The sequence below is a fragment of the Glycine max genome, chromosome 5 (assembly GCF_000004515.6).
Source record: "Glycine max cultivar Williams 82 chromosome 5, Glycine_max_v4.0, whole genome shotgun sequence".
NCBI classification, from domain to species: domain Eukaryota; kingdom Viridiplantae; phylum Streptophyta; class Magnoliopsida; order Fabales; family Fabaceae; genus Glycine; species Glycine max.
In genome coordinates this window covers 2,705,590-2,717,780 of record NC_038241.2, presented here as the reverse complement: position 1 = coordinate 2,717,780, position 12,191 = coordinate 2,705,590, and the positions used below count along the sequence as shown (strand labels likewise).

General features: G+C 34.8%; 1 protein-coding gene and 1 pseudogene across 1 annotated transcript; both read right to left on the bottom strand.

The window, feature by feature from the left end:
* Nucleotides 1-1,026: 1,026 nt before the first annotated feature.
* On the bottom strand, nucleotides 1,027-4,933 carry LOC102668285 (HIPL1 protein-like; annotated as a pseudogene).
* A 79-nt stretch (nucleotides 4,934-5,012) lies between these two features.
* LOC100792892 (protein EARLY FLOWERING 5) lies at nucleotides 5,013-11,121 on the bottom strand. Its single transcript, XM_003525003.4, has 9 exons — nucleotides 10,855-11,121; nucleotides 10,389-10,482; nucleotides 9,359-9,444; nucleotides 7,980-8,029; nucleotides 7,821-7,890; nucleotides 7,631-7,712; nucleotides 7,122-7,525; nucleotides 5,946-6,476; nucleotides 5,013-5,459 (listed from the first exon to the last, which is right to left on the bottom strand). Exons 1-9 carry the CDS (start codon nucleotides 10,933-10,935, stop codon nucleotides 5,241-5,243), a joined length of 1,617 nt encoding a protein of 538 aa, XP_003525051.1. The 5' UTR covers nucleotides 10,936-11,121; the 3' UTR covers nucleotides 5,013-5,240.
* Nucleotides 11,122-12,191: the final 1,070 nt, after the last annotated feature.

The following is a 12,191-nucleotide window of genomic DNA, read 5'->3' as shown; positions in this document are numbered from 1 at the left end:
CGACACCGATACGACACCCGTATTACGTTCTATATTTTGGACATTATAAATGTCCATGTATCCGTGTCCATGTCCGTATCGTGTCCAGTGTCCGTGTCGATGTTGGTGCTTCATAGATTATAACAACAATGATGTAACATTAGTGGCTAACTTGATTGTTAGATGTTAGTACATGCTGTTTAAATGACCTTCCTTTTCTTTATATAGCATATTGATTGAAGTTCGCTTTTCGTTGGTACGTGAATGAATTGAGGTCTTGAAAGTGATTCCCATGTCCCCAATTTCCTCTGTTTAAAAGGACATCAATTGATCAAAGGAATTCAGTGTCAGGTTGACCAATGTGTCTTTTGCAGTGGGTTGTCAATTCTCGAGAGTTGAGACTCCAGGCTGATTTTACCTCTACAACTACAAGTAATTGCTAATACAGCTGTAACCAAACCGTCCCAAAACTATAATGCCACTCTAAACTGACACTTGTATGGATGAGATCGTCAACATTGGTTATTTGCTTTGCACACACCAACTGGCAAATAATGTACCTTACTCTTGGTGCTGCAAACAGTTTAATTTCTCAGTCTCATGAGTTCAATGATATCTTTTCAAGAATAGTAATAATAAGTTGGACTGTGGCGAATGGTACAGCTAAGACATGCATAAAAAAAAAAAACTTTCAAGGCTTGCAGTCCACGAAGCTCATAATTATTGAATATTGATGACAGTATAACTATAAGGAATGGGCCAAATGGGGAACCTGTAGGGTGCAGCTGTAGTAGCAAATTGTGTGCCGCATTTAACCAACTAGTCGTACTAACATAATTATATCCAGCATTTTTAGATTATAGTATTTTATCAAGGGCTCTAGGCATGTTTAGAAGATAGTATTTTATCAAGATTCTAGCTGAATTGATTGAATAATATATATGAATTATTGTTAACTTTTTATACTTGTTTTCAATTCTTACGGATATAAAAAAATTATAATATTTGGCATACTCCAAACCTTAATTTAGATAGTACAATCGGAAGTTCATCCACAAATAATATATGATTTTGAGTTTCAAATCATAGTATGGTTTTAAACTGTGGACAGAATCACCTAATGTAGTCACAATATTATGATTACAGCAGCATCTGTAACGGCATGACAATATCACGTGACAATTGTGGAATCAATTCACATGTAACGGCCACAACTCAAGTGTTGCAACTGGTGATAAGCTGATACTATGTGGAAAAAAGAAGAAAAAAAATGATGAGTATATATTAATAAAATATTTGAAAGTTGCTTTTTGCTTGACCTAACTATTTGCAAATTATGATTCAATCATGCCAGAACTCCTTTACTATACCTTTGATATATAGTCCAACTCATCAAATGGAGAAGAGTTGACAGAAGAATTAGAATCTTAATACACTCGTCTTTCAGTAATTAATCCTGCAGAAGGAGAGCAAAAATAGTTGAAAAGTAGAAAAGAAAGGAGAACCGGTGAGTTAAATATTCTCTTATCTACACGTTAAGTGCAAAGATTACAGTATACTATATTATTAGCAAACACTACATAAAACCTATCAAAAGCAACAAAAGGGATGAAATATGCAGAAACAGATATCCAGAGAAGTAACTCCAACAACAGCTTGCATGAGATGGAGTGGTTGTTGTTGCCTTTTTCTTTGCCAGTGAGCAAGTGTAACTGCAATGACTTGGACGAGCAACTCGGTAAACACCAGTGCTTGCAAGAATATAAACATCTTTGTTGTTGTCTTCACCAAATGAATAGATGTAGCCCAGAGCAGGAAGGGAGCTTTCGGGTACAGAGTCACATTGGATAGGAGAATCATGTGCACAACTGTAATGCATTTTGCTAGTGGTGAAATTTCCACTATTTTCTGGCTCTTCGATGCCTGCCCATATTTCATCTGCATAAAGATCAGTATAAAAGTACCTGAAAAATCAGTGACCGATTGTTAGCAAGAGCTGATAGCCTGATAATATTGCATGCATGGTGTGTTATTTGTTCCTATCAAGAGTTTATGTCACCATAGGTCATATTAGAACGTGGGCTTAAGATCTAATTCAACCTTACAAAATTGTCATATAAAATGAGCAGTGGCGTGGTTGTAGCCGGGGAAACCATGCCCCCCCACCCACCACACACCAAATTTTTTTCTTCCTTAAACAAATATATGACTTTTCTTATTATATATGATGCTATAAATAAATGTAAGTATATGTATTTAAATTACTTGCCCCCCTCAAAATATTCTAGCAAGATCCGCCGCTGAAAGTGAGAACTATCCAAATCTTATAAAAACTATCTATAGGTCATATCTCTAATCCATGTTGGAATCTCAACAATGGGGATGCTTAATGAACTAAAAATCTTGTTGAATAGATAAATTATAGGTTTATTTACTTATTTAATCCTTATACATAGAAATTGTTTTTGTTTTAGTCCTTATACATCTATTTTTTAATCTCTATAATTTTGGACGGCAATAAGTAAAATGGATTAATAAGTGTATATATAAAGACTTAAAAACAAGTAGTTTTTAGTTGTAGAAATGTAAAGATTGTGTCAGCATAAGATCAAAGGAGTAATTCAACCTAAATTGTAATTTGATATATACCTCGACGGAAGAGTTTCTGTTTTTCCTACAGACTCTTCAACTAAATATTTTAAATGAGTTGAAGGCCATGAAGGGAAACACAAGCTTGTTTTACCTTCCATACATGCAAGGATCAGTGGTAGATCGATTGACATAACCACCAGTGCTAGATGCGGATCCTTCATTCGTGTTTACTTCAGAATGGTTGTGTCCCAATATTGGGCGAATTGGATTTATGGAATTAAGGGAGGTGTTGCCACCAGGTGACTCAGTAAGAGTGGAAAGATAGGGTCCCTCATAAACACGCCAACCATAGTTTCCACCCTTTGTGATGAGATCCACCTCCTCAAACTGATCCTGCAAATGAATTATGTAATACATTTCACTCAACTTTTTTCTGTAGTTCTAGTCATGTCAGCTTGTAGACTTCTGATTTCTCCAATGCTCTTTCAGTCTTTCTATTGTGTCTTCAAGTTCATCAACACCTCGAATTTATGCAGGGAAGTTAACAGTAATGTAGTCACGCTACAAACAGGCCTATTGATGACCTTGCTGTGAAGAGCTTAGCTTATTTTGTATTCGAAGTAGTTTATGAATAAAATCCTACAGAAAGATTTCATGAAACAAAAAATATCTTGAAAATTAAGCAAATTCAGACATGCACTAAATAATATAAAGATTTTATTAAAGAATACCACGAGTCCACACTAGTGCTCATGACATTTTATTTGTACAGGTCTCTCAAGAGGAGCAGGGAATCAAAATTTTCAGAAACTCTTTTCTATATACTGAGGAAATTGGCTACTATTTGTCACAAACAGACACTTTTCCCCTCTCTTGACGAGTTAAATTGCAGATTGCATTACAGTGCTATATAAATTTAACTACCATAAGATTTATTTTTGGATAAGCATTCACAAACCTGTCCAGCATCTGCACAAAAAAAGTAGGAAGGCCTTTGTGAATCAAAACTACATCGCCATGGATTTCTTAATCCCAAGGCCCCTATTTCAGGATGCAAATTTTTGTCTTCACTAAATGGGTTATCCTTAGAAATGGAGTAGCTATCCCAAAGGCCAAGTTTGCTCATTTCTGATGCACCTGAAGATTTGTGTTAGATGTCATTCTCAAGAGTGAGGGAAAAATGATAATTAGTACTCAATAACTTTACAATATTAATGTGCTTTAAGATTCCCAAGGAATCCATTGTATTGAATGGCCAGCATATGAGTAATTAAATGGTATAATATTTTAGAATTAGTCCTCATGCTTCATAATATGATGCATAACTCACTTGGAATGTTGTTTATATCAAGCCTCATAATCTTTCCAAGCAATGATTTCTAGTTTTGGGCAAAATTGTATGGATCACCTAAACCTCCACCATCTCCCATCATGAAGTATAAATATCCATCACTAGGTCCAAAGAGTTTGTTATGTAGTACGGTGTCTGTGGCCAGCATAGATTGCACTGGTTTAGTAAGTTCTAAATTATAACCCAACACCAGTTGAAGGCGAAAGGCATCTGCTAGTTGTTGATGTCACACGATGTCGTCTAGTGACTCACAAGCATGTGCTAGGTCAAGGTGGACCTACGTTCAGCAAAGGCACATTTTTTTGGCCTAAATTCTTCCAAGAGAGTCCTAAGCGGTGAACGGGCTAATTTAAGTTCATGTTCACCAGTTTAGCCCTCTAACTTAGATAAAAAAAAGTTTAATAAGGGATTCACAAAAAATACTACGTCCAACTTGACCACAACACAAGTAAAAAACTAATAGTTAAGATTCCAACAGACTTTGAGAAACTATACTGCATTACAGTCTATCAATAAACAAATTGGAATTGTTTTACGTCATTCACCAAACAATAAATGGCCTGATAGGATACGGGCAGCAAGCGGAGTTTCGTTGTCTATTCACACTTTCCCAGATAAATTTTCTTTAAAAAAAAATCCCTTTGGTGGGAAAACAGGTTATACTTCGAGGATAGATTCTCTTTTGTTAAATTTTCACCATGATCATATCTCTTAAAATTTACTTTCTCAAACACAATTTTAATATAACCCATCCACACTTGTATAAATAGACACAATTTCCACATGACATAATCATGTAAAAATTCAACATAAGGAATTAATATATGCATTAAATAAACAATATAATAAATTTTATAAACAACAAAATATTATTAATTTTATTCACCAAAAAAAAATATGATTAGTTTTATTTGTTTAATCCACTCTTATACAATAAATTGGATATACTTTTTAAAAAACATTTACACTAGTTTACTTTTCTTTAAAAAACGTTGCATGTCAATCTTCACTTCTTTTCTCTCAATTTTAATTTTTTTTAAACGTAGCTATAGAATGTAACTTTTTTTTTTATTGAAGTATCAACACACCATTGGTTAACAATGCATATATTATTATCAACTAAAAGTGCACTAATTTAAACTAGAGAGATAAAGGAGATGAATGAGGAGTCACAAAAGAGAGTATACATGGTCTTGATGATTAGACTTGATCACCAAGAATAAAAAATTGAGTGAGGTCACGAGAGAGGATATTTGAACTAAGCAAATTTCATTGTGCACGCCCTCACCATCATCCAGCACCGGCACTCACAACGATCTCAACCATCAAGTGCACCAAGGGCTTTCATGTCTTCTAAGAAAGCCGTATATGAGTCATCAATGCTCTGTGTTTTTGGAGCTGATGACAAGCTCACCGACTCTGATTTCACAATAGTTGGTCCAGATGTACCAGAGACTGCCCTAGAGGTTGACACTGCCGGTTTTGGCTTTGTTTTAGACATTGCCGCTTCTCTTCTCACTCGCACAGATGCAGGAACCTAGCCAAAAACAAGATATAGACTCAATTAGAGAATATATACAAAGAGATTGAAATAATAACAAGTGATGCCAGTTTTAAGTTCTCAATCATAAACAGTTCAGATATATGTTAAATTAACTTATTTAACAGCTATCTTTCCTCATGATTCAACTCACAGATAACACTTCTTCCGTTAAGAAAATATGTCCCATACAAGTAAATGCACAATAAATCATTTAGTTGTTATTAGTTTGGTTTATATAATCACTACATACCGTAGCAACAAACAATTACCACCAGACTAAATTACAGAATGATGGCATTAGCTTCTTTCGAGTTCAGGAAAGCTTATAATCAAAACACTGTTGAAAGAAATTTTTACTTGAAAAACTCTTCAGTTATAAAATTAAGCAAAAAACAAACAAGTAATAGAGATCACTAAAAGAAGAAAAAATTAAGAGCCAATATAAAAAGAAGTGCAAAAAAAAAAAAATCCTCAACTTACCATGGCTGTTAGTTCTGGAGTGTGTTGAGCTAATGGCCTTTTAACAACAGTAGAAGCAGCAGATTTAACATATGATGGTTTCGGAGGAGGAGGAGGTGGCCTAGTTGCTATATGATCCTCTTCCTGGAAGTTTGGAGGAGGACCAGGAGGAAGTGGAGGTCTCATCATTGGAGGAGGACCAGGTGGAGGACCATATGGTGGCCTTGGCATTAGGGGGACCATCATTCCAGGAGGTGGTGCCTGAGCATGTAGCCCTGTGACGGACAAAGAAGGTCTCATATCGGGTGGTGGCGGGGGTGGAGGGAAACGAGATATTCCAGGGAGTAATACATCAGGCTGTAAACTTGGGATTAAGGTGGGTCCTGGAACAGGGGGTTGTTGCCTTGGAGGAGGATGCCCGGCAACCATTTTTGGGATCTCCTGGCTTGACAGTGAATTCTTATTCTCAGTAGAAAGCACAGCACCATCAGACTGGATAGCACCAGCCTTGGGTGGCACCTGACTAGGTGGAGGAGGTGGAGGAAGCTGCACCTGCATTTATAAATTATGTTACTGTGTAAGAAGCTTCTGTTTAGGAGAATCATACCAAGTCCTGGGTTTTAAACTTATAATCAAATGTAATGTGTTCCTCCCATTTGGCAACCATGATAAATGTATACTACCTTGATTACCTTCCCATCTATTAAGCATGAATATGCAAAAAGCTTCTCATCTACAAAGCATGAATGAATATACCAAAAAACCAGAGGCATACCTGAATCAAAGATCAAAACACATACAAGAAAAAAATGTCTCTAATGTGTCCAAAATTCAAAAAAAAATGTTTTGCAATGTTTCAAAACATGATAAAATAGATTAAAAGATTTACACAACCCTATAAAATCTTTAAAATCTGTCTTTGGTGCTTTTAAAATGAATATATATATATATATATAAGTTTTTTGTTATATTTTTGTAAGCATACTTTTAGTATTCATTCAATCAATATCCATGTCATATCCACATCCTAGATTTTGAAAGACAGTAGTATCCAGGTACTAAATCATTTCAGATACCTACAACAGCACCAATGAATGCTTTCAACATTATCAATAATTTCATGTTCTTTAATACCTTTACCATCAGATCATGCCTTTAAAGAGAAAACGTATGTCATTTAGTTAGACAAGAGCCTACCTGGCCAGGCTCCTTGGAAGGTGAATCATCTATCAATGCAAATGCAGACTGATTTCTCCCTTCACCTCCACTGGTACCAGGTGGAGGAGGTTGAGACTGTTGTAGGGGCGGGGGTGGAGGGGGAAGAGTGCGATTTGCAACTTGTTCTTTAGGTGGGGGACCAGGAGGTGGAGGAGGCAAAGGAGGTGGTGGTAATGATGTAGGCACAGCAGTAGCAGGCTTTGGAGGCATGGGAGGGGGAGGGGGCAATGGCAAAGATGCAGATAAAACGGCACCATCTGCTGAACTCGCACTGCTACCATCAGGCAGTGGTGGCGGCGGGGGAGGTGGTGGTACAGTTAATACATCATTCTCCAAATCTGTTGCCGAGGATGATGCAGCACCAGACAAAGGAATTCTGGGTCCTGCATTCCAGCACAAAAGTTTACTAAATAAGGGAGATGTCAAACCAACATCATTTATAGATTCACGATTTTACAACACAAATGTGAAAAAGAAGCTCAGCATACCTATAGATGATTTAAACATAGGAGGTTTCCCTGGTGGTGGAGCCCCTGTAGGGTTTAATGTAGGATGATAATAAACAGAGTCCTGCAGTAAAAATCAGTAACTCAACCGTTATCGACAGCTACACCAGTTTAGTTTGGAAGAAAAGGAAAACATAAACACACGCACACACACAAACAACCTAAAACCTACCTCAGGCTTCGGGTGCTTAACCCTCTCTTCTTCTTCTGCAGTTGTTCTCCTTCGAGGAGGCCCCAAATGACTGCCAAAAAGACATCCTAGAATGTGTGAACTACACAAACACAAATTGGGAATAAATCCATATTTTAAAATGACGTGAAAATTCTTAACCTGAACATAACTGGGGTCTCACCCTTTTCCCGCATTTTGTCTTCATATTCCTATACAAGAGGGATTAGATCTAGATCAATAATTAACAATTGGTAGAAACCATTTAACTAAATAAAGCATATAATTGGACGTTGTGTTCAAATTCTGAACACTGAATTTTCAGTCCTCCACTAACTATATACATATAACCAGACAGCTTCTGCTACTAAAACAATATCAAACTCACTTCATGAATGTTCCATTTACATTAAGTTCTGTTTTGCCTTGTTTGTACCACTCAAGATTAAAATTGTAGTAAAAAAAAACATGTGTCTCAAAAGTCAGTTTAACAATGACCCATTACAGATGTGTTTCGGTGTTTCAATAGAAACTCATTACAGACTGTAACCAGGATCGCACAACCTTTTATATGGGTTTAAGAAAATATCGACTAAAACTACCACTTACAGAGTGTGATAAACCCAAAAGGGGGCCATTCAGCTACTCTTAATGGGACTTGCCCATGACAAGAAAGGTACATCAACCAATGTGCATGTTACAACTGGTTTTCAGAGGCACCAAATTAGCAATCACACTATTTGCGATAACACATGGTTTTTAATCATGACAGAGAAAAAGAGACTGCAGACTATAAAGAACCAAGAGGTATTTTGGATCATAGCAGGCACATTGGTTGATGCTGATCTGGATTATGATGTAATGAATATTTTCATTCATTGACAGTATACGTTTCTATTATACTCCATAAAAACTACCAATTGCGGAATGTGATAAACCAAGAATCCAAGAGGGACCTTAAGGTACTTGAACGACACATGCCTGTGGACAAAAATGGTACAAAACCAAGGTGTTTGCCATAAGCCTGGTTTTCAGGGGTCAGAAAATCGCAATTACCCTAAATGTTATAGCAGTTTTTAACCAAGTCAAAGAAAAAAGAGACTAAAGATGATAATGAACCAAGAATAGTTTTGCATTATAACGCATTGGTCAATGCTGCTCTGGATTATGATGTAATGGACTAATGAGTATTTTTCTTCCATCAGAAGTATCCTGTTTCTACCATACACTGTAACATGAACTCTCACTATCTAAAACTCACCAAGTTTTCCTTTACTTCTCCATGTATGAGAAAGAAGTTTGATAGGAAATTTTCTCCAAAGTAGTCAAGGTATTAAAATATGTCACATGATCATAAGAGAAATAGTTTAGATATTGGCTTTAGAAATCCAGAGAACAGTCCTCACCATTTTATCTTATTTATTTACATTCAATATAGCACATAATTGTGCACAGCACACAAAGTACAGGACAATCTGCAAAGCAATATCAAGTAATAGAGAAAAGTGGCCCAACACAAAGAACACATAATATGTTCTTACCCTCCTCTTCTTTATGACAAGATTAAGTGTATCTTGTAGCTGTCTCTTCTTGTGCTTTCTTGCTTTATCCAAAGCACCATCAGCCTCTGCCACAACCAACAATGCACAGTGAATTTGAATAGTTAAAAGAATTGTAAAAAGACATCATACTTAATTTACAATTATACAACTACATCCCAGAAAACAACTATAGTCAAGTAATAAATCAATATATCCAGAGTTCCAGACCAGTTTATAAACAAAAAGTGGAAGGTAGAGAGTATGAACAAAAAAAAAACGAATAAAGAATAAACAAGACAATCTAGAACATCCCCACCCACCCACCCCCCACACCTCAGGAAGAAAAAAAAAAAGAAGCTATTCTGTAGATAAAAACTCCCTGTGTCTGGGTATAACCCCAAAAAAACATATAAAGCAGTAAGTAGCACACCACATGAGTCCATGTATATGTAGTAACATTATTTCCCAATGCTACTATCTGGTAGAAGCAAATATATAAATGTTTATGTTTCATACCACAACATCTATATAAATAATTGCATATGACATAATTTCTTATTTATCCAATCCACATGGAGACATAATTCTTGGTCCATGCTCCATGGAGACTAAAGGGTATCCTTCAAGGACAAAAATAACTTTGGACAGAATTCAGAGGGAACTTCCCTGTGCACTGTAATGCCATGTTTTGATTCTCCATGGTCATTTAAGAGTTCGCCATCTTTAATTTGAAATTTTTACTAGCAAGCTGATGAAAAAATTTGTATAAATCAAATTAACTAGTTCTCTTTCATCAGCACAATATATTTAAGACTAATGAAAACTTCAATAGTTGTTACTACTCTCTACAAATTGGTTCTTACAATTACACAGAATAAGAGATTCATTCAAACCACAACAACTACCAGATGCCCGATCAAATAGTCTATCAACAGTTCAACACTCAACAGACATTTTGTCATAATAATGATAAGCAAAATAGATGATATCACATTACATGACTTCCAGTACAAAATAAAGCATGACTTACTCATCATTTCCAAGTTCTCAATCTGCTTCTTCAATTGATCAGGATCTTTCTTCAAAATCCCCACCTCCCTCACCTTCTTTCTTTCTTTCTTATTCTGTTCAACGAAACAAAACAAAAAAGTGGAAACAGAACCAGACCATGAGCTCAATTCCCCAAAAACACAAGCAATACACAACAGAAAAATACATAACAATAACATATACTTAGATGAAAACAGAAATCACGGCAAATAAAGTTAAGTTCATTTCATTGAAACAGCTCCTTGAGTTAAAAACCCTATTAGCATCACTATTTCATTATTATTTTTGTAGAATAGCTACTTGCACTTCAATCAATTGGCAATGAAACATATTCAAGGGATATAGCAAAGGAAGAATTAGGGCACGGATGAAAGAAAAAAGTGAAAGAAAATCAAATTAACAGCGAAGGGGAAAATGGAGCGTAGGTTGAAGGAAGTGAAGAGTACCCTTTTCAATTCTTTCTTCCGAATCTCCTTTCGGTAAGCATCGGTAGGGTTCATGACCTTGCCGCCCTTCGTCGTCTTCATTTTCGAACACTGAACCCTCTCTTTCAGAAGCTCCTTATTATTCCTCTTCCGAAATCGAAACCCTTTCCCCTTTTCTTCGTTCTTTTTCTTCTGTCACGATTTTCAAATTGGGAATAAACAAACACGGCACAGAGTTATAGAGATGAAAATTGGCAAAACACTTTCTTCATGCACCAAGCATCTTTTTAATACACCGAGTGAGAGAAAAAAAAAAAAAATACTAGTACGAGACTTAAAGATCATATTATATTAAAAATATATTTTATGAAATAATTTAAAATTAATAATTCATATAAGTCTTAAACCTCTCATCTTTACATTATTAACACAATATTTTAACACACATAGTTAATAGGCTAATTATATTAAAAAATAATTAATATTATATAATACTAAAATTTTTAATATATATTTAATACATATATAAGTTTATATAATTATTTAATAATGTATTTTTTATATATATAATTTTTTATTAAACTTATAATTTTTATTTAAAATTTATATATGTAAGAAAATACATTAGAAAGTCATGCATATATTAATTGTTACAAAATTTATTATATAAATTTATATATGTATTAAATATACATTAGAAATTTTATTAGTATATATAACAACGTTATTTGTTTTTTTAACATAATTGGTTCATTAACACAGTTGCTTAGAGCGTTGTATAATTATGGTTATCAAACTCTCAAGTTAACTCGCTAACTCTTACCAATTTATGAGTTCACTTATTCTTTGTGAGTTAGTTAGTTGATTCGTGTGTAAACTCTTTTTTTAGTAGACTCTGGATAAACTCAATAAATTATAAGTAAACTCGATAGACTCTTGAGTTTACCATCGAATCAACGAGTCAACAAGTTAAAAAAATTAAATCAAAACATGTTATTTTAGGTTGTTTTTTATCTGTTTACTATTTAACATACCTCTATTTAGTGTATCGCCTCTGAATCGAAAAATTCTCACTCCTAACAATATCAAACCTTTTTTTTCAATAACATTAAACTCTCGATGAGAATACTCTACCACTACTATATGTAAGTTATTATCTAGTAGTGATGCATTACTAGACTTGGTTATTTAAGTATTGTGAAATTTATGATTTACTATTTTGCTTTATTATGTTGTTGAAATATTTAATTGGTATGTTATTTATAAATATTTTGTTATTATTTTCATATAAAGTGAACATTTACGAGTCTACGAGTTGAGTTCATAAGTCGAGTCTATAGAACTTTCACGAGTTTTCC